The sequence below is a fragment of the Symsagittifera roscoffensis genome, chromosome 4 (genome assembly GCF_963678635.1).
Source record: "Symsagittifera roscoffensis chromosome 4, txSymRosc1.1, whole genome shotgun sequence".
In the NCBI taxonomy this organism is placed as follows: Eukaryota; Metazoa; Xenacoelomorpha; order Acoela; family Convolutidae; genus Symsagittifera; species Symsagittifera roscoffensis.
The window spans coordinates 8324384-8347889 of record NC_087065.1 but is presented as its reverse complement, the minus strand read 5'-3'; the positions used below and the strand labels follow the sequence as shown (position 1 = coordinate 8347889).

The following is a 23506-nucleotide window of genomic DNA, read 5'->3' as shown; positions in this document are numbered from 1 at the left end:
GGTTGCTGAAAGTATGTTGGATTTTAGAATGATTCGGGGTCAGTGGTTCTTCATTGTCTGCGATATCGGCAACGTTTGTCAGAGATCTGGAGTTTAACATCGAATCTGTTTCCGTGAGAATGGTATTGAAAAAAAACTAGGGTACGTTTTTTAGAGCCAAGAATAACTAAGATCGTGCGTTTGGCGACCTGGACTAATTGCTCCCAGGCCCCAACAAAACGAGGTCCATATCGTGGGTTAAATTTCCATTCAATCCCACCCAGGAGCGCCAAAGCATGTAGTGTTATGTTATTCTTTCTTATCAACAAGTTTCAAGATCGTTTAATTCAGACTTCACATTCATATGCTACAAATCACAGATACTTGCAGAATCAATTTTGACTCATTTCATGATTTATCAAAATGCGTGAAATTCGCTTCAGCACCAAAATCTCTGATAAAACTTGAAATGCTGCTGAATATGTTAACAGCCTGATTAACATGCGCTTGAGAAGTCTAGAAATTGTAATCCACCTGTGAATCTGACAGTTGAGTTCCATTTCCCTCCATTTTTACGTTTTGTAGTTAGTTAATCTCAGCGTAGCAAGCCTCCCATTTGTCAAAAAAATTTGAATTGAGTTAACCAAACTGCTGACCACTACAACATCCAAAAAACATCCTAGGAACAAAACCAAAAAAAAACACGACCTAATTAATTGAAACATAACTGTATTCATTAACTCTTGGTTTTTTTTTCGTGAAAATATCACGAAAATTTAGCCACTGAAAATTCATTCAAATTTCATTAGAAATTGTATATCTATATATTGAGTCATTCCATCATTTTATTGCTTTCAGCAAGCCAAAATGCACAAAAAAGGCCAACAGACAGTTAGGAAAATCACTTGCCACAAGAAAACAGAAAAAACACCGACTTGTTTTTTGAAAAAATCTCCACTTTCGAAAGTGGATCATAATGCCCGAGTCCATTGGTTGCGAATAATTCCACCGAGGTGAAATCTGGATTTTCAATAAAAAACAGCTCATGCAATAATTTAATAATTTTGGACCATATAGCAGAAAACACCCAAAATTCCTAATAAACAGCAAAATTCTCGTATTAATCAGCAATTGACAAAGATCACTCGAAACTTTAAGGATCTCAGAGAACTTAAGAAAAAAATTATTCAAAGTTAAATTATTTTCTTCAACCGACAAACTATTATAGCTTTATTTATCAAACTTATTTTACATAGTTAACTAAAATATGAAGACACTCCCGGTGACAACGTTTATTTAAACGATGGAAATTGGTCATTAAATGGAAGACAAAACACATATTTGCAAAAAAGATAGCAAAAATAGAATTATGATGCTGACATTTTCAGGTTAATTTTCAAAAATTGAAAAAATCGCTAAACGGTGTCCAAGATAATGACGTTGTCTGTATCAAAATCAAATCAATCTTCAAAATCGGTAACATTTTCTAATTGTCGTCCAACTAAAACAGCAGCACCATCACGCAATAACAATTTGCAAGCAAGAAGTCTATCTACATCTATTTCATGTCTTCACACCAGTTCTGAAAACCATATTTACCAAATACGAAGTTTTTGCGCCAAAAATGATCATAATTAACAGCAACATTGTCGACAGTCGACAAGCGTTGTTGAAAAAAAGGCAACCCAAATTCTAATAAAAGAGACTCGTATAAGTTTTAAAATTGCTTTCGATGAACTTCAAATGCGTATGTAGAGTCAAGACAAGAAGAAATACGTTTCATCCGACTTCGATTACGCTTGATTTAACACTCGTTATGAACAACTGCTTTCGGGCTCTAGAGAGTGATTACGTCATATCATTGCATGATTACTTCATCAATATTTGTTCCAAGTCCAACAACGTCATGTGATTGATCGATGACGTCATATAACTGGATGACGTAATTCGATTGTGATAATGATGTAATTGTTTTGGTCTAGTAGTTGGAGCTGGTGTCCGACCACTGGTCTATTTCTGTGGTCTGGGTTTGCAGCTCGGATAGAGTGTGTACTAGGTTGCTCCAAGCATCTGGCTGAGGCGTGCAGATGTTCTATGACACACATATAGATAAGTTTAACCTTTTGTATCAAAACGAAAACAAAAATGAATCAAACGTTAAGCTCCAAGCAGATTTAAAAAAAATTATGATATCTGAAATTATTAAGATATAAAAAAAACATTTGAGATTTAGACAACTGAGATTTTCGACACAATTTGAATGAATTTGTGATTTAAAGACAAAATGATCATATAAATTTGTCAAAAACCACAGACAAAGGAAATTGCCAATTAACACTGAAAAATTCGGGTTTTGAACAATTAGATGAGATTCATCAAAAATTGAAAAACTTGTTTAAACTTCATTTGGGGTTAATTATAGAAGGATAGCACACCTCTCCTATGTCTGCCACGTGTATCTTCCCGTCATCGTCACCCATCACAATCTTGCGTCCGTTCTGGGCCCACTTGGCCTTGATGATAGCGGGGGATCCCTCCAGCTGGAGAGAAGAGAGGGGCACTTCTGTGTCGTGGTTGAGGTTCCAGATGTCCATTCTGCCAGTGGTGAGTGTGGTGGCGAATGTAGAAGGATGCGTGGGACACCATCTACTCTCAGTCACATACTCGCCCAGTCCTTCCAGAGAGTGCAGAGGTCTTCCTGGAGCCTGAAACCAAACAAATTTTATCAGTTTAGTATAATAAAAATCATAAATTGCTCCAAAACCAATTTTTCTTTGTACTGGAAGTGTACAGGAACTTTGATTTCGGGTGTTTTTCCGCGTTAAGTGGTAGGAAGTCAAAGATAAATTATAGTGACGCTCGTTCAGTCGTTTTTCGATCCACCGATGTCAAAAAATCAAACTCCAAAAACTGAATAACTGTGAAGAAAAAAATAGAGAAATTAAAAAAAAAAAACTACTTTAACATAAATGCGAAGTTTCAATTCGCGGATACATTCAAAATTAAAGACAAATTCGACCCGCCTACTAAATCAAAAAAAGTTCAAAAAAATACTGACTTGTTTTCGAAAAAATCTTTCGAATTGCAAAGCAAAAAATAGATGGCCTTAAATTTCTTTGAAGTTCTAAAACAATTTATGATTGACTCTTTTTTGATAAAATCAACCCAATTTGAGAAAAATGGACGCTATTGCTATTCGATAGTAGAGTTTGCCTTCCTTTCAAAAAAGCAAAAGAACTGAACTGAGCGAAAAAATAAATTTCCTGGAAAAAAAGCATCAGGACCTATAACAGTCTGAACTATGTTCATCGAAACTTAAAAACTGGTATATAGCTAATAATAATAATCTTAAATCGGTCAATTTAACCATTTCTAAATAATCATAACTTTCCAAAAAAAAGTCGATTTTCTGAAATCGGGATTAGGACATCAGTGTCTTTCAGATGGTTTGAAATTGGAAAAGTCTGTATTAATATCATCAACAGCTATTGCAAGGAGAACTGGAGTACATGCAAACACTGTAAAAAAAATTGAACACAGAAGTTGAGCTCAAAAATTAGGGGCTTCTCCTGGAAAACAAGGACTCGTAATATAACAAGCGTTTTCTTGTATCAAACACACTTTGTTCATCAACACTCAATAAAAAATTTCAGGTTTTGAATTAAGAAAAGAAAAAATATAGACATACGAGATCTGGATGAAAAAAAATGACTGATTAGGTTTTTATCAAAAAAATTACGGCCTGATCGCACTTTGAATTTCAAGAGCAGTTTATGATTGATACTTTTGCGATAAAATTAACCCATTTTGAGATAACAGGATAAATTGGTAAACTTTCTATTTCGCAGGGAAATCTAAAAGTCAAAATTTACTTTCGAAACAATTAACTTTTTTGCGCCGTTTTCGCTTCCACAATCGCAGAGCGTAATTATCATTCATTTTAGTAAGTTAGTTTAAATTGCGCTGCAAACAACTCTTAAATTCAAACTTGGCATGAACAAGTTTTATAGACTTTTTCCTGAAAAAAAAACAAAAAAATTAAACAAAACAAAAAAAAATAAAACAAGGATAGCCGGTTACTGTGCAAGTAGCACAGAACGTTCCGACCATGGTCTTTAGAAAACTACGGTTTAGAAAGTTTTTTTTCCAACTTGGTGTTGTTTTTTCTGCTGGGTGTGATGAAAGGATCTCACGTAAAAATATAAATAAGGCATATTATACAGTCATAGTAATAAAGGCAGACTGGACAAAATTTTTTGTAGAAAAATTACTTGGAACATATAAAAAATTTTCGAAATTTGCAAAAATTTTTTGATTTTTTGAAGTTTTTAGTTCCCAAAATGAAGCTAAAAAAACCAAAAACCAGTTTTACTTGTTTAAAATGAAGTTTTAAGGACTTAAATTAGGCATAATTCAGCTGTTGTACGCCTGCTTGCTTGCTTTATTCGCACGAATTAAGACGAGAAACCAAAAATTTCAAACCGGTTTTTCTCGACACGAGGAAATTTTTTGGAAATTTATTAATGTGGTTCGAATCACGACTTAAAGTGCTCTTATATGATATATCACTTAACCAAGATGGATGATTATTTGTGTTACCTGATTTTGCGTGGAAAACAAAAAAAAACTAAAACACACCCGAATATAAAGTTCCTCACCATTTTTCAAATGGTCGGAACAAAAACACGACCTATAAAAGTCGTCTAGAACCATGCGCCTTTTTTGGACTCTGATACGATTCTTTCATCAATTACGTCACTTAAGAGCTGACTCAGATTCACTGAACTGAACTACTATGATTGAAAGTTTTCGATAAAAACAACGCGATTTGCTCATAACGTTTTTTTCTTCCGCTGATAATACTCATAACTGAATCTCCCTTCGGAACTAAGAGTAAGAGCAAATTTTTGCTTTATTTTATCTTTCGCAAAATTGCAGCAGCGCATTCTGAGCTTCGCTTGGAATAATAATTTGAATTTTACGAAAATGATAACTTGACAAAAACTACAAAAAACTATCGCTTCGCTGTGTTAAAATCAGTTTTTTTTAATGGAAAAAATGGAAAATTTGAGCTAATTAACTATTAAAGCTGTGAAATGAATTTGAACATCACTTCATCGATATCGAGTAAAGCGCTCCTAGAATCATTGCATGTATTCTGTACATAATTAATAGACTTCTAAAAAAATTTTACCCAAAAATATGGACAGTCCTTAGAAAAAATTTGTACGCTTTAGCTTGGCGTACTTTAAAAATATATATATATTGATCTGAAAATCCATTTATTTATTTGGCGAGACCGGATTCTGCAAATCTGTTAAATTATTAATTTAATTTTATTTGACATCATTATTCGTCACATAAACGCGTGTCGTTCAAAACTCATGATGCCTTCAGTTTAGGAATTCAATTATAAAAGCAAATTAAAAAAGACAACAGACAAAAGTCATAACAGATACGCGCAAACAATGAATATTAATTATAAAAATGAGGCCCATTTTTTGATTTATCATTTCCGAATATTATTTTGCCTATTATAGTTTTTTAATAGCAAGTATAAAGCTAGCGTCTTTCTAAATCAACACAACAATGCTTCGTACATCAGCTAACTATGAAATGACGCCAAATAAGGTTAATATTTGAAAGAAAAATTAATTAAAATCATTTAATAAAATCGGCAAACAAAAATGATACAAAAATAACTATTGTTATTCACACAAATAACAAAAACAATTGTCATTAAACAAAAAAGATGAGAGACGAATTATTGGCTAGCAACAAAACCACAATTATGGGAGAGGAGGACAAAAAAGAGCATTTGATTAGAATCAGAACAGACGAATGAAGCTTCTTTCAGATTAGAAGAGGAGCTATTTAGTATTTGCAGAGCAATATTAGAGAGAGGCTATCAAAATAAATGAGGGGATCAATTTTTACTAGAAACATTAGCAACCTGTGATTAAAGAGGAGCGAAAAAAGAATTTTAATTTCATACTCTTTCTCGGTCGAGATGGCTAAAGATTATGTGCATTATTGTTAAGTGGGACACTAAAGACAAGACGGATCAACTTTACTCTTAATTATTCAATTCCCTCTTCAATAAAACAACCCCATCAACCACCACCCACCACCCAACAACCCCGTCGCAACATCACCACATCACAATCAACTCGAGAGAAAAACTCGAACGGACCCCTGCACCGCTTTCTCAACACTTCGCTATTCTATCATAGTCCCCCCCTCACCGGCCAGACGCCGTTTGTTCAAAATCAGCCGGAAAAAGGAGCCAGCAAATAGCAATAAACTCGGCATCAAACCGGATCAGCGGCCTCTTAATTTCCGGCTTTCATTGCGACACACTACACACAGGAGTTACTCTCAACGGCAGACCCGACCTCATCCAGATTAATTACTTCATCTCATTTCTATTCTATTGTCATAATAATAAAATTCCACAAAATCCTCCAATAAAAAGTAATAAAGCGAACAGAAAAAAGTTCATTTGATTCACTTAAATTAAAACTTATCATTTTTATTTAGGAATCGGTCGAGAAATATTTTCTGAAATTATTAACAAAAAACAGCGATTTGAGCAAACTTTCAGCAAAAGTTGTTTTTATTCATTTTTTCGCGGCTAATCCGTAATTAATTAATCAACAGCGGCGCCCATTCATAACGCATCACAAGTCTAATCGAATAATTGCTTTTAAATCCTTCGATTAGTCGCTATTCCTCAATTGATTAGTTTGAAATGACAGCTCTGTGTCCCTCTCCTCAAAATAACAACAATAAACAATCTTCACCCGGAATAGTAACAGCGAAATTGGAACCTTCCGAGGATCGACAACACATGTCATTTCAGTTGACCCCCACCGGTGAAAATCAAGACAGCCCCCTATTAATCAATCAGCCCACTAATCCCGCCCAAATTAAAAGCCCAAATCACATGAATTACACCCGCTATCCAACTCTAAACCCGTCTAATTGTTTCTCATTAATCGATCATCAGAATCAATTCTCACTTTTAAACAGCGCATCTTTTCCAACAACTTTACAAAACTTTCAGTTTTCGCATTCCAACTCAAAACCAACTTCGCCAAAAACGGCAACTCAAACGTCGCCACTTGGTCATAGCGTTTCAACATCCGTGGAAAACTCGCAGAAACCAGTTCCTAACAATTTCAGCAGAGAACTCCTTGAAATGTTTTACAACTACAATGCTTGTCGCTATGGACCTCAATTAACTTCAGGGTTCCATAATATGGCCAATTCCGAGGTCCACACATCTGGTCATAATACTATGCCCTTCTCCAATTACCCAATGGGAGGTCCGATTTTACCCCAAATTCAACAATGGGCTTCTAATTCCCCAGTAATGAATGCAGTCTCAGCTGCATCAAATAACCAAAATTTAGATTCACGATCTGATAGCAACTCGCTCCTAGATCAGAACGATTCGGTAATTTCGGCCCATAAATCGGAATATGTTAACAACCGATACACTATTGATAAAATCCTGGATAGCACCACTTCCTCAAAAGATAAATCCAAAAGAATCCAACTTGATACAAAGAGTTCGAGCTCTGCTGCTTTGAAGGGAAAGAAAGAAAGAGATTTGTCGTCATCAACTTTTGATTCCAAGGATTTCCAGGTTCACCCACACAACAATTCGCTTTTCCACCACCAGCAAGCGGCAGCAGCCAGTTTGATGCTGACTCAACACGCCCAGGCTGCTCTGATGCGACAATGGCAACAGGGTCAAATTTTGAACTTCGGGCAGGCAAAGGACTCAGATCAATTTACAGGTACAAAAAAGAATGTCGACACATTGAGCTTTCTAACAATTAAAACAGTTCTAACAAAAACTTATGCAAAAATTTGAAATAATCCAACGCAAAAATTAGTTAAAATGCGTTTTTCTTCAGCCATAAGAGAGAGACAATCAAGTTCATTTAAAAGATGGTTTTCTGTTTTTAGATGGAGCTTCACGTCCGCTACCACTGTTGAATAAAGACAACCAAATCCAGATGTCCATCCCGACATCAAACCACGGCTTCTCTCTGGATCCCTTCAGTGGGGCTAACTTCAGGTCAAACCCAGGCCAGCCACTTGACCTCACTCCAAACGACGAAACAAACCCATTGTCTCTTCTCAGTTCAGGAGGGGACAATGACCCTAACTTTGGGGAGGGCTCTGGCGTGAATAAGAAGCACACTCGGCCGACATTTTCAGGACACCAGATATTTGCTCTGGAGAAAACGTTTGAACAGACTAAATATCTGGCTGGACCTGAGAGAGCGAGGCTCGCATTCGCACTTGGCATGACTGAAAGCCAAGTCAAGGTAAATCCACTTTTTCTCAAACTTTCGGCGAAGCTTCAAATAGCAATATGAGCCTATTTGAAATCGTATTTTACTCATTCGATTTGAGAAACACTTCGATATTGATTTGATTTCAAAAGCTTCAATATGATAGCTTAAATAAGTTGTATTTAAATTTTTCGTCGCTTTTCACTTCAAAACTTTTCATTTTATTTCAGGTGTGGTTCCAGAACAGACGCACCAAATGGAGAAAGAAACACGCAGCTGAAGTGGCTTCGAACAGATTCAAACTACAACAGTCCATTTCATCCTCGAACAACCCCCACTCAGTCGGTCACATGGTGGGGGGAGCATCCGACCTAGACCACGACTGTCCCCCCAATACTCTCAACCTCACATTGGGAACCGAAGACGATTTAGATGACAACTGTCTTTATAGCGACTCAGATTAAACAAACAAACAAACAAACATTTTGCTTTACATTCACGTTTTTGGACATAAATAATAAAAATTTGAAATATGTGTGAAAACATAGGTGGTGGCAAAGAGGCTTCTTTTTATATAATTTTCTCATCAATTAACTCGGTAGTTTCAGCGTTCTTCTTGATTAACTAAAAAAGCCCAAATTACCCATTTTTGGAGGAAAATGTTGGCTGCGAATTTCGAAAAATAGATTGTACTATAATAATTCTGGTGAAACTCTGAGCAACTTTTGTTCACTTCTCACTTTATCTAATCTTAACTCAATTTGAGAAAAAAGCCTTTGAAATTTCAAACTTTGTTCGTTGTGTCCGGTTAATTTAAATCAGCACTATATAAATCCAAAACACAGCCCAGAAAGAGTTGAGGTATTCACAGAAACTAAAAAATCAAGGTTTTTTGCAACACTCGATGGTCTGTCACGAAGTAAAATATGTCACCTTGAAGCTCTCTGAGTTTGATTAAGCTTCTACACATTTTTCCTTCCGGACAGAAAATGAAACTAAAAACCGAAAAATTAAAAGCCACAAGAAAATATGAAAAAACCACACCACAAATATTAGCATCTTTCATCGACGACTAGAAAAAGACCACGTACCGCAACCCTGACAGGTCGAATAAAACGGCCCTTTAAATTTTTTGCATTGTTAAATTAAGTTTGCTGAAACAAAATTCGGGGTGTTCAAAACAATCAAAGTTGATTAGTATAATGCCAAAACCGAGCCAAAAAATGTCTTGAAAATTGGAATAATGTTGTAGTAATTTAATGCAGGTTACAACGTTTTTGCGTCAACACAAAGGCGATGCAGCACTTCTCAAAGCCAACCACTAAACACCAAGAAACAATTTATACAGAAGCGAAGCCGCACTTCGCTAACACTAGCCAGAACACGACAAAAAAGCTGCTTTATAAAGTGAAATAGGAAGTAGAAATAAGCCACGAATTAGAAAAACTTTGCTACGTATCGGATTCGAACTTGCGACCTCGAGATTTTGAGTCTCACGCCCTGCTCGCTCTATCATGAACACTTGACATCCGAGAAACACTAGCATTAGTGGCATCAAATACAAGTAGATACAATTTGTCATGAAATAATTTGAAATATAACTAACTGAAGACATCCACGCAAACTTTGCTCATAATTAATTCGAAAGCATAAAACCACATTATGAATGAACTAAGCATTTCAAAAACATTGCGAGATATATTGAGTCGGAAAGTTTCTGAAATCGAGTTTTTACACAGAGGCGAAGTTGCACTTCGCATACACAAGCAAAAATATGACCGATAAAGCTGCAGGGAAAAACTGAACGAGTAAAACCAGGGGCTGATTTAGGGGGCGGACGCCCCCCCCCCTTCAGGGATTCGACCATCTGCCGACCCAAAGGGTCCCCCTTTGTAATATTTTGAGACAACCATTTTTGGCTGACGGACCCTAAAAATTTTTAAAAGCGCCAATATATACTTATTTTGAAGGGGAGCGCGCGCCAAAAAAAACGCAATTTTTTGGTCAAAATTTAAAAAAAATGCTTATAAACGCTTTTTTAGCCTTTTTTTTCAAAGCTGTTCTGCGACGCACCTTTTAGGGTCTTTTTGGTGATTTTGGAGAGCTCGAAAATCAATTTGATCGACCTAAAAAAAGTCGACAAAATTTTCGAACTTTTTTTGAAAATCCGCCCCCTCCCTCCTCGAGAAAATTCTAGATCCACCCCTGGCCCCTGAATAAAACTTTGAGTCTACAAAATTTCTTTAGGGACGCAAGCCAAATACAACGAATTAGCAGTACCAGTCAATTTGAAAGGGAAAGAAATTTACCAATTGCACATGCCTCAATTTATAGAGCGGACGCATTAGAGGCCAGTTAAAGCTAAAAAAACCTGTTTGATAATTTTTGAAATTTTTGTATTGATGCGGAAGTACAAGGGTATTTTCAAAAACAGACCTATAGCAAAGAAAAGTAAATCCCAATTTAATGACTTCAAAACCTGTTAATTTCATCAATTGAATCAATTTTCTTTTGAAAACTTGAACTGAATACAAGAGCTTGTTAGGTTGAAAGATAGTTATAATGTTGCACATTAGATTTGGTTCGGTAGTTTTCGAGAAAAATCAAGTTTCACAAACTCCATTTCCTCGCTGTTTCAAGGGTTTGTTGTTGTTTATCAAACATGTTTTTCCGGCCCAACAAAATTTTTGAATTCTCAAAGGATTGAAAAGTTAAAACTAATTGGTAAAAATGCTAGCCAGTGGCTGTGCAAGTAGGAGAGAAATTACAAACAAGTTGATTAAATTTTTAAGAATCTGAAAAAAAAAACAATTTTTTCAATTTGTTTTTTTTTTCGAAATTTCCGATCAACTAATTAAAAGCGAAAACACAGAGGCTAAGAATAGAGAGAAAACGACAAAAGGCAGCTCTATAACGTCAACTAATAAAAAATTGAAATGAGCTTAGATTTAGCAAAAGTTTTCCTATGTCAAATGCAATCCTGCGAACTCGAGATTTAGAGTCTCGCGTTCCCAAATCTGCTCCGCCGGAACTTGAAAGCTGGTTAGCACTGTCCAACTATGATGCAGCTATAGATGCTAATAAATTGCCAAGGCTTTGCACCAAGAATGCCACCAAATATAAATAAAAAGTAGTGCTTAGAGTAAGGTTGAACCTCCGACCAGTAAATTAAGAGTATCAAGACCTTCCATCTATTCCTCAGCCAATACGCGATCGACAAATACTAGCCACAAATAAAGCAGAGAACAGATACTTCGATTTTTTCAATGCTACATATCGTGATTATCGCAAAAGTGCCGCCAAATGAGCATTATATTTGCGGGCAAAATGGCAAATTTCAAACACCCAAAACTTTACGAAAAATGATCACAGGTGAAATATCTTTTCAAATTTAAGCTCAAGACAGCACTACCTTTTGAATGATTTAAAAAAAAAACACCGTCAAAAATCGCTAGTTAAAAAGACGAATTTTGTCTGAAATAAAAAAAACCACCCCGAGCACTATTAGTCCGCGATCGACAAACACCGTAAAAAAAATTCCGTCAACAGTTCCGTCAAAAATGGCTTGTTAAAAAGTCGAAATTTGTCTGAAAAAAAAACACACCGACCACAATTATTCCGTTACTTTCGTTACGAAATTCGGAACAAAAATAGACGGTGTTAATATTGTTAGCATTGGCTGTACTTAATAGCTGGCTATTGACAAAATGAACACTTTCAAAATGAACACATTTTATCGCAACAATATTTGCGACTTAGGCTGGAAAAAAAGATAGTTCATACTATAACACAAGCTATGCTTGTGTAATCATTGTACTGCTATTTGAAACAAATAACCTTTTTAGTTCATTTGATGAATTAAAAATACATCAGCTGTTTTAACTTTTTACTAATCAAATGCTAAAGCACTTATGATATTATACTGCTACCACAGCCTACCGATTCAAAGGTGCCACCAAAAGTAGCACTTTTATTTACGACTTCGGTTGGGAAAAAAAAGAAAGTTCGCACTAATACACTTTGCTTCGCAAGTGCAAAAAGTGTTGATATCGGAAAAATTTGTAGATATTTTTAACAGCTGAACATACTCTTGACAAATACGTCCCAAGTACGATGAAATTTATACATTTGGAGAAACTTATACTATCTCGAAATATGAAGCTTAAAATTCAGTACATCAAAGACATAAAATCAAAGTTGAAAAGCGTGAAAGCACCTGAAGGTAATTATAAAACCTTAACGCATGCCAAGCTACTTCTCCAAAAATTATCTCGATTTCCGATAGCTGATGATTTGGTTTCCCTGATCTTGTTAACAAACCAACCCTCCCCTAGATACCTAATGAACAATCTCCTCTGATACAGTAGGGATCGGAAATAGTTGACCAGTTCCGACTTCCATGCAGCTACGTCGTGGTTATTTGTTCTAAATTGGATGTATTTATGTTTGTAACTCTTTGAACATTTCCCAATGTTGCAAAAGTGAAGAAATAGTCGAAAAGTTCCGATTTATCTGTAGCTAAATTGGTAATATTTTTCGTTCTAAATTTTATTGAGTTTGTTAGTAACCTTAGTGGACCATAGCTTCGCAGACCAGTCGAAGGAAGAGGACACGAAGAGGTGGCTGAAGTCTATGGGACCTGGACACTGGTTGAAGTCCACACTCGTCACTGGCGCATAGTGTCTCTCATAGGTGTCCGTTATACCTGCAAGTAATATAACTTTATAGTAGTTCTACAAATAAAGCAAGACATTATCGGCACGTAAAATAGTCATCGCAAACCACCGTCAGATCAAATAAAACCTTTGAAACATCTAAATTTTCTCTGGGTTACTCAGCACCTCCGATATTGAATACATTTATGGAGCAATAGATTTATCAGTAACATCATTGAAGTGATATGCATTTGGTTGGTTCAGTGGTCTCTGCCTGAGACTTGAAAGACAGCTGTCAGTGTTTCGAGGGCCGCCATGATCACTGCTTGAGGGTTAGTCAACATTTCCCACACAAAAATAATCAAAAAGATTGCATGTATGCCTTAATCATAGTTACAAACGCGACCTTCCGTAATTAGCTCAACAGTCATAGTTGGCCAGTTCACTTGTGGATAGAAGGCTCAGGAATCAAATCGTACTAATCAATTCTTTTTCTTCGCTCCTACTTGTATGGACCATAAGCATTGAAACGTTTTTGTGGACTTTGGTGTGAATTTAGACTACCTGGTTTGCTCCCGTGTCTGACTGCCCCGTAGATATATCCGTCTTCTGCTCCGACCACGAATGAGTTGTACTCGTTAGTGGGGAAGGACATACACTTCACAGGCACACTGTTGTGTTTACTCGTCTGTGTCTTGCCCAGAGACGTGAACAGTTCCACTGTCTCCTGAAAGAACGACAATTAATGGTGGCTCCTGCGAATCGACGAAGTTATTTTTCTGAAGCAAGCTCTTTTTTGCAACTCAAGGCCGTGTGCTTAGAACTCAATAGATACACTCAATTAACCTTGCCGTAGACACTAAAACTGGACTTGTAAGGTATCTCTCCTATTCGCTTTTTTCTTCTTCATTTTCTGCGTGTGGGGTAGAGACAAAAAGCTATAGGTGAAAAAACTATTAATGGCTTAATTTAATACAGAAATTAACTAAACCAATATGCCACACATAAAGCAGAGAACAGATGCTATGAAATTTCCAAAGCTACAGATTGTGATTATAGCATAAGTGCCACCAAATAAGCACTTTATTTGCAAATTAGGTTGAAGGTTCGCACTAATACACTACGAAAAAAGAAGGTTCGCACAAGCTCTCTAGAGTAAAAACGATGAATAATACATGCCTGTGGCTCGGAGAGCATGTCCAGACTCCATGAGCAGAGTTTTCCGTCCGAGGAGATGGTGATGAGGTTGTGTGCATTCTCAGTCCCAATCACCTCCGTACAGAACACAGGATGCTACAGCAACACAGTCAAAACACAAAATCATTAGTAGTGTAATTGCTACCTTTTTTTTCGCGTTAAAAACTCGACAAGACAGTGATATTCGGCTCTGAATAGGTATTAGCATATTTTCAATCCAAAAAACTGCTCGCTAAGTCGGGATTCTTAGGATTCAACTAAAGCCCTCAATATGTACATATATATTTCAACGTTTTTGCTGACACCAAATCTTTTTTTAACTCCCAAGTTCAATCATACAAAATTAAATTAAGACCAGTCTGCCTATTTTGTAAAAAATTTGCATTGAACTGTGAAATTACTCGCTACCTTGAGGCATGAAATTTGTCTGAAACACCAGTTGTAGCAAGCACAAAAAATCTGTAATAAATCTTTCTAGTTTTGTTTTGTATGTTCGATGTGCTTGCAACTGTATGTGCTTACTTTATTACAAAAAATCTGTAATAAATCTTTCTAGTTTTGTTTTGTATGTTCGATGTGCTGCATAAATTATTCAATTGGTGACCATACCGTGTGACCCTGAGTGGGAAGAGCCGTTCTCTGAACTGGACTTCGCTTGTTGTTCCTGCTGTCCCAGATGACCACTCTGCCACTGTATGTGCCTCCCACCACTAGATTCTGATGGAACTTGGCAAACACTGCATTCACTACTGACGTCTGAAACATTGGTTTTCTATGTTTCAAATTTTATCACTTTCCAAACTATCGTGTTTTCATCGATCACTTTTAACTTAACTTCACGACATATATATTCAGTGGCCTGCTCAAATCTTTTTAATTTTTCGGCGGTGGAGGGGGGGGGGGCTGAACAAATTATGCCAGTCATTTCATGGAGACATTCTTTTCAAGTCAGCCATTATAAAATTAGTTCTACAAAAAATTCTGCTAGACAGGTAAGTTTTTTGAAAGCTTAGATAAAAATCGGCAAACGCTGCCCGACCAAATTTCGGGTATACTGAACGAAGTACTATAGACTTTTTAGGCGGTGCAACGATTGCAAAGCTGCACATTACCGATTATATCTAAAAGAAACTTAGCAATTCGAACAAGGACGAGGAAACCATTATCCGGTTTTCCTCCATTGTTCTAGCTGGCTAACCATTACAGGGTACTGGAATTATTGTTGACGCTATTACTCGCTACTTTTGGATACACACCCGTCGGAAAAAAACAAATAGCTATCTTCACAATCTTCTTGATTTTTTTTGATGCGTTGAATCAGGGGCGGATCTTTTTTTATAAGTCGACTTAATTGATTTTCCGAGCTCTCCTAAAGCACTAAAAAGACGCTGTTTTGGCAAAATTTTCTGCGCCGCATGCAAGTTTTTGAAAAAACAGGTCAAAAAATCCGTTTTTGGGCACTTTTGGAAAATGTTGACAAAAAAATGCGTTTTTTTGGCGCGCGCTCCCCCTCAAAGTTAGTATATATTGGCGCCAAAGGCGCCTTTAGAATAGTTTTAGGGTCTGTCGGCCGAAAATTGATTTCTTAAAAAGTACCAAAGGGGGGACCCTTTGGGTCGAATCCCTGAGGAGGGGTGTTCGCCCCACCCCCTAAATCCGCCCCTGCGCTGAAAAAAAATACCAAACACCAATGTCACAAAATTCCCTCTGGGAGAAAATTTTATACAACTTTCGAATAAATGAAAACCAAGAACAAGGTTCATTATCGAAAATATAGGAGACCTTCAGATAAAAACCTGTCCTTTTTGTAGCTATCTTCATCTCATCATCTCTCCTATTTAATTTGTTCACATGTACCTGACACTGATAAATGGCATCTGGAGTGTCCGTGTTGAAGCCTAGATTCCACACCATTGCCAGTCCACTGTTCTCCAGTCCACCCAGAGATCCCCCGGTGGATTCGGATGCTGCTCCGGCAGGGTGGTGGTCATGGGAGAAGGAGTGGTAGGAAGAGAGAACCTAGAACAACAGACACAAGTACTTAATCAATTTACATGAAAACGAGACAACAAACATTTTTGTAGTTACTTTTCTTGTTCGACAGAAGAAAAAATAAGGACAAAATTTACCATTAAAGCTCTTTTTAGATTAATGAGATGAAAAAAGTATATTACTGAGTTCGAAAAAGGGCTGCAAAGAGCTTATTGAATCACGGTTGCCATAAGAACTTGGTACGATTGATTTGCAACTCAGCTCGCTTCGGCCAATAAGACCCGTTCGTTAATTGAACCATTATCCTGTAGCAGGTGTATGATTTAACATTTGCTGTGCAGTACCAGTTCGTTGGGGAAGAAGGGGGACCAGTCGAGGCTGCTGATTGCACTGTTCGCACACCAGAAGTCCTGGTAGAACACTCTGGACACCTTCACTTGACTTCCGGGGTGGGTACTCCTAAACAGTTCTCACTCCGCCATTGGTTCACTCTTTCCTCATTGAGGACCAGGCAAAATGCATTTCATAACCCAGAAAAACATCCAAAAAAACTCCCTCCCCCCCCCCATAATGGTATTCACCCCCTGTAATATCAAATTAAAACGGTAAATTAAAACTAGAGCTTTTCTTTTCCATTGGTATTTTCAATTTTGCTGCTTTCTCATTGGTCGAAAATTCGATAAAATGATCTATTTACCAATCTCCCCCTTTTTTTATAAAGGGGATTGTTAAGAAGATCCCAGCGGCTCTTCATAAATAGAAAAGGAACCCATGTTGGAAGAACTCAGATAACTTTACTAACTGTAACGTCTTCAAATGACTGATTCGAAGAAAAATAGTTGAGTTGTAGCCAGAGTTGCACTTATTGCCACCGACTCAGAATATCGAATAGTAATGAGACTTACGAGCTCTTATCGTCGTCCTCCTGTATGTAAGGCTTGTACACATCCACCTCCGATGTGATCTTCCGCTCCACCAGTTGGGATGAGCGGGTGAGGAAAGTGAGGAATCCCTCTGATGACACGATGGCCGCCTTCTCCTCCTCCGTCAGTTCCTTGGCCACCACTGGAACTGGACTGCCACTCCCACTGCCAGACTCCTTCTTACCTGAAGGAACAAAAACAAACTTAAGCTTGTTTAGAGTTGCAGACAATAGTTTTATAGATGACCCTGAAAGTCATAGATTCTTAGCAGACATTCATCTGTTCTCGTTGTTTAAGCCTCTTCTTTCCTTTGAAGAAGGGAGTTGCATTTTCTTTGCTTGTGCTACCAACTACTCCAGTTTAGATACTAATTAGGCATTCAAAACTACAGAGTCTGGAGCAGAAATAAATGGCTTTTTGCTGCTCGAAACTGACAGAAGGTTGGCTTCACACATCCACATAGTGAAGTAATACAAACAAATAATCTCTGTCCGGTAAACGTACAAGCCTTTCTATCAATACACTATCATCATATTTTAGAATTGACAACAACACATCAAAATAACCCATCCCATAACATCGGGCACTCGTTGATGCAAAACGTATTTTCGAAGAAGAGCATTTTCGAGCCAAATTTTCGCCACGTGAATCAGCGAAAAATATTAGTTGAGTTATGGTTTTTTTACTTAAAACTGAATGTTTTGAACACCTCCAAGCAAATGTTTTGAACATGTGCTAGTCGCTATGAAAGTTCCAATTGCATTTAAGCAAGCTTGGCGTACTTAATTGAAAAGAAATGACCTTGACCTTTGTCGGCGTCCTTGTTCTCGGTCGCTTCTTCCTTCACAGTAGACGCTAGTTCCTCTGCATCCGTCTGCTGGGACTCCTTTGGCAGGAGGAACTCATCTGTCTGGGTGGATTTGGGGTAGAGGTAGTTCTCCGTCGGAGGAATGTCCACTGTGTTAAAGGAACCCATCTCTAGTTTGCTTGTGGACCGAAGAGACCTGGATGTTCCAAGGCCACTAGAAAAGATACAATTGGTATGAATTGGGTCCAATGACATGAAAGGGAAATAAAGTGTAAGAACACATTCAGATGAAAAGATAGCGAAGACTGATCGCGGGAAGCATCATATATCAACCATGTATTTAGGGAACCTCGCTTCAATCAAGACCGCCAATACCAAACATCTTTTTGGTTTAATATAGCGTATAGACTCTTTCAATTTTCCACCAACACCACCAAATTTTTTGTGCAATAAAAACTGGTTCACTACTCCCAATTGAAAAAGAAGGTTGTTCACTTGCAAACGTTTAAATCACAATTGGTTAATGTTAAAACAATGGTTTGCCATCATATGTGAACTTTGCCTTCATACATCATACTGTTGTAGTACTCTTTTAAAGAAACAATAAAACAATGAGTTGAGAATGATTCTGAACTGTAACCTGGCGTGAGTGAGCCCTTCACCCGAAAATGCCCCTCCGGTAGAGGATTCCATCATGCCCCCTGCAGCTGACATGCCAGAAGGGGGTGTAGATAGGAGGGACTGGCCAGTCGAGGGATCCACACCTGAGGAAGACTGGGTCGGAACCCCTGAAAGAACCCCCCTCAATGTGACATGCAAGCAACCCAGACAAAGACAGAAAATATCAGCAATAGTCTATGAACCCTTCCCAGAAAACAATTCCTAACATAAAGTGCTCGGGTTTGAGTTCCAAGAATGAAGTATCGAGAAAATTACTTCGAAACTCCAGTGGTAAAGACTTATGTAGAAATAGAAACAGAACCCGTCTCTACTGCGCATATGTACAAGGGAATTACATGTGTTCAACAGTTTTGAAGAAAAATGAATATTCAAATGTCATTTGTTTCGCTTGTGTTGAACCTACTGAAGTGCGTCGGAAGATACAATGGCGCTCAAAAAGGCACTGGACCCGGATTCACTCGCTGAAATGTGACCGTACACAGATTTTTCCAGATATTCAATTCAAATAAATCTAACATGGAAATAAAAAAGGTTAAAAAAATACAGTAGGTTTATTTGGTTACACTACGTTTTCGAAATAATTTCGTTAAATTGGAAATCTTCAAAGAGAAACCACTCTAAGAGCTTCTCGGTTTTTGTAACGACCACATACCAGGCCTAACTTGTTCCTTTTCCACGGAAAAATAGATAACTCAAAGAATATTCTCGGAGAATTGAGTGAAGTTCCATTTTAAGATAATTGTTGTCGTGATTTGGATTCCAAAACAAATTTCAAGTTCTCCGTCAAGAAAAATTGGTCTAATATTTTTGCTCTTTAAACTACTTTACCAAAAAGAGTGAATGTAAAGAAAAAACGTTTCTAGCCTAATTTTACAGCTCTTTTCAACTTATCTAAGCTATTATAAGCAGCTTTTAGGACTGGTTTTCAAAAGACTTCTACAACACAGAAAAGTAGAAAATCTATCAAAAATTAAATTTTTCTTTCATTTCTATTGCATTTCATTAGTTTCGTCGTAATATTTGTTGCTACTTCTAACGCAACCCGCTTCTATTTTTGAGTATTGGGTTTGCATTTGGTCTTGCTTTGGAAGGAAATCGAACTGGAGCCTGTCACACGCATTTTCTCCAGACCTTACCTTGAATGTCGAACTCCTTGAAGATGTCATCTGCGTTAGACCATCTTTCAGATGATCCTGCTGCTGCGCCGCCTGCAGGAGCATCCCCTTGGTCCTGCACAGATAACAATTAAACAATTATCACAGAATTGTCCGGATAGAACCAAAAACAGGATTGGGTGAAATTGCAAACCTTGAACAGCAATTGGTTGAAAAGAATTCATAGATGGACATCATCACTAGACAAAATGGACATAGCAAATTTTGTAAGTATGCAAGCAAAAATAATTCAAGGACATTAAATAGAACGTTTAATAATTGACAATCAAAAACTTGGAAATCGCTTTTTGCTTCGAGCTCCTCAATCGTTATTCGTGCAAAATTTTATTCGTGCCAAATTAAATAACGTTTTTTTTTCACAAATCTTTTAGAAGAAACCATTATTGTGCTCAACAGTTGTAGAAATCAATTTTTATCCCAAGATGAGATCAGCCGTTCTCACAGACAAAAGGATAATGCTTGTCAGTCAGTTCAATCTAGAGGAAAAAACAGCTTGTGGTCAAACTAAGTGCATACCAAACCCATGATTCCTCTCATCTAAAACTTCACTTTGCTCATACTGTTTGCAATGATCATAATGGGTACTTAATTTTGAAAACAACTTAAATCACACATTTGATTTCTACAAACTACCATCGAATATCATGCTTGTGCGAGGATATGTAAGCCGGTGCGCATTAAGGAAACCCCCTAAAGAATTTTGTTCTTTTCTATCACAACTGATTTTGTCAAAATTTAACTTTGAATCTAATTTGCCTGGCTTCGCATAATACTAGGGCTTAAAAATGAGACCAATAATCAAAAACTTATTAGGGGCCAAATGTAAGGCATCCAACAACCAAGCAAGATCATTATCATACTACAGATTTTAATTTAGTAAGCCAAACATAAGTTTGTCTATATTTTTCAAATACACGAGGCTCTATTTTATTGTGTTCAAGACTCTTTTAAACCAAAAATGTTGAAACAGACTAGGCATTCAAAATGCCATTGCCTGCGGCCAAACCGTGGTAGTTACAGTAGCTTCCCTTTTATTACTCACAGGCGAAGCTGCACTTAGCAAAAATGGCAAACGGGGATTTGGAAAAGAAAAAACAACAATCTGGATCTACGGTTTCGAACCACCGACCACCAAATTTAGAGTCTGGTGTCATCAAATCTGTGCCTATCTACCTAGCTCTACTCCCAAACACTAGCCAGCAATAAAACGCTAACTGTTAAATTGCCAAATAGAATCCGAGCAGCACACAGATATTGAAATTGAGCTTTTTGTTGAGCCCTAAATTATGCTCAAGTTAGGATGGAAAAAAGAAAACTATATTTAACGGAAATTTTTATTTCCGTAATGAATTTTGGAGACAACGTGATTGTTTTGCCGCAAAACTCCGCGTTTGCTTGTCTAAACAATATTCACATATATTTATACCTTAAAAAGACCACCAATTTTTTTTTAAATTAGGGCAGTCACTTTGTCCGACAAAAACCCACATGGTATCGCTATTCATTTTATTTACAAGCTAATATTTCCAACCCTACTATTAAATGGGAATTTTTGTAGGGTGGCTTTTGCTGCGACAACTGAAAGAGGGGAGGAACTTTGTCTTCGAGTGTTTTAGTTTTTTTACTTTTTTTTTCACGCAAACTTAGGTACAAATAATTATCAGAACTATTCGTGTTATAAACCATACGCAATTTCAGTCTTGACTCGAAAGACATTGAGAAACTTCCATAAAATTTCTCAGTGTCGAGAAAAACCGGTCAGAAATTTTTATTTTTTAGTCTAAAATTTTTAGGCTCAACAAATCTATTAGTTTGAGCTTTTTATTTAAGCGGTTATTATTTAGTTTTACTCTAAAATTAGTTTTAGAAGGTTCTTTTAGCGCCTTCTATGTAAATAAAACATACATATCATTTGAAAATTAGAAAAACTGTTTGTTTTTCTATTCATTTTTGTTAAAAACTGATGTCAAAATGCACAATTCCGTTTTTATGTAAAATATGGTTTCGCTCCATAGTATATCACACCACGGACAAAAACTACAAGAAAGGTCTGAATAATTTTGGATTGCCACCAATACAGCAGCTACAGTTTCTATCAAATTGCCAATGTTACACAGCAAAAATTCGATCGAAAAAAAAATATTTTAATCTTCCGGATTTGAGCATCCGACCTGTTGTTTATGAGTTTTACGTCCTCGCATCTGCGCCACCGTCGCTTGAAAGCAAACTATTGGACCAGTTAATGCTGGATCTACCTGTTCTGATAATTTTTTATTTATTATATTGATGCGGAAATGCGTAAAATTCAAAATTTCAAAAAAGGACTTTTCGCTCTGCTACGAAATGGACATGTTGTTTCTCTGCTTAAGAAGAGGATTAACAGCTTTTTTAAAGGAGAAAACTACTAGTCGCTGTTTCCATTGAAAATTTTATATCAGATTTGGCTAGGCAGTTTTCGAAAAAGTGAAAAAGATACCAAAAACGATCAAAAAATCAAAAATTTGCATTTTCCTAAATCCATTAAGCAAAAGCATGGTACCAGCCCTTTATGCAGTAAAAAATTCTCATACCTGATTTTTCAACTTCGATTGGACGCTTAATCTACGATAATCAAAAAACGAGGATAATTTATGAAAAATTTTAAGAATTAACCAAAATGTCAAAAAAATGGGCTTGTTTCAGGCCATAACTTTTTTCTACCGTAATTATTGAATATCCATCTGAGAAGGGGAGATCCCTATAATTTGTTCTTTTCATTAAAATCTTCATATGATTTTTCCCTTTAATATTTGAGAAAATGAAAAAATGAAGGCCGTCGAACGTGAGGTAAAATGAAAAGACACTAGCGAAATATACAGGCACACAGAAGAGCAGCCAAAAAACGAAAAGCAACAAATCACATGCATTTTCATAACACACGCTTTTTTTCAAACAGGACGTAACACTAGCGAAAATAAAGCGGTAACATATGCCATTAAATTATTTATGATTAAATAACTTAAATATGATTAAATTGAAATACACCAAAAGTGCCACCAAATGAGCACTTTCATTTGCGACTTAAAATACACTACGCTTCGATTGTGTAATGAATTGAAAACAAATCGGAGAAAATCGGGCTTGTTTTTTAAGTTACATATACTGTGATAAGAAAATTGTGTGCTAATTCCTGGGGAGCCTGATTCTCTTTCTGCTTTAGAAGGGTTTAAATATCAAGTAGCCAATCACAATCATCGACAGTTGCAGCTACTTGAATTCCATTTGATGCATTTACGTGTTTACCTTAGCCTTGTGTTTCTCTGCATTCGTCCTTTGCATCTCCGCCTTCTTCCGCCTCATTTCTTCTAACTTTTCCTTTTTCCGCGCCAGCTCATCCTTCACAGGTGTCGACATCATCACAACAGACTCGCTAGACAATACACTACACTGCTATTCAACCAGTTCACAGTTTCTAAACTATTCTGTCTCAAGTCCACCAAAGAGCGGGTATTAAGCAACTGGATTTGGACGCAAATAACTGCTAGATGAAATATTTAACCAATTCAAAACTACCTGAAAAACGAAAATAAAAAACAATTGAAAAACTTTCAGGTACCCAATTGTTGAAATCCTAAACGATAGTATAGATTAATTAGATTCAACGATTTATGCTTCTGATCAGAGGAAGAATGGTACCAGCCCATGCTTATAAATATGTACAATAAATATCTCGAAAATAAAGCCAATGCATAACATAGTTAATCGTAAGATATACCGTTGTCCGTGACGAGAGATTTCACGCGCAGTT

The 23506-nt window shown here is 36.8% G+C and overlaps 2 protein-coding genes across 5 annotated transcripts; one reads left to right on the top strand and one right to left on the bottom strand.

Moving 5' to 3' along the window:
• Positions 1-1200: 1200 nt before the first annotated feature.
• On the bottom strand, positions 1201-23292 carry LOC134844264 (cytoplasmic dynein 1 intermediate chain 2-like). Of its 4 annotated transcripts, none has more exons than XM_063860857.1 (14): positions 23002-23292; positions 20236-20256; positions 19681-19774; positions 18948-19005; positions 17863-18077; positions 17038-17239; positions 16477-16591; positions 15998-16159; positions 14750-14896; positions 14123-14236; positions 13508-13670; positions 12857-12993; positions 2415-2684; positions 1201-2071 (listed from the first exon to the last, which is right to left on the bottom strand). In XM_063860857.1, exons 1-14 carry the CDS (start codon positions 23113-23115, stop codon positions 1958-1960), a joined length of 1926 nt encoding a protein of 641 aa, XP_063716927.1. In that variant the 5' UTR covers positions 23116-23292; the 3' UTR covers positions 1201-1957. The 4 variants fall into 4 exon arrangements, with proteins under 4 accessions (XP_063716927.1, XP_063716925.1, XP_063716928.1 ...); XM_063860855.1 differs by lacking the exon at positions 18948-19005 and adding an exon at positions 18504-18651 and having other exon boundaries at positions 1202-2071; XM_063860858.1 differs by lacking the exon at positions 20236-20256 and having other exon boundaries at positions 1202-2071.
• LOC134844266 (homeobox protein DTH-1-like) lies at positions 5066-8836 on the top strand. The gene is made up of 3 exons (XM_063860860.1): positions 5066-7784; positions 7957-8321; positions 8519-8836. The coding sequence occupies exons 1-3, from the start codon at positions 6731-6733 to the stop codon at positions 8750-8752; spliced, it is 1653 nt and encodes a 550-aa protein (XP_063716930.1). The 5' UTR covers positions 5066-6730; the 3' UTR covers positions 8753-8836.
• Positions 23293-23506: the final 214 nt, after the last annotated feature.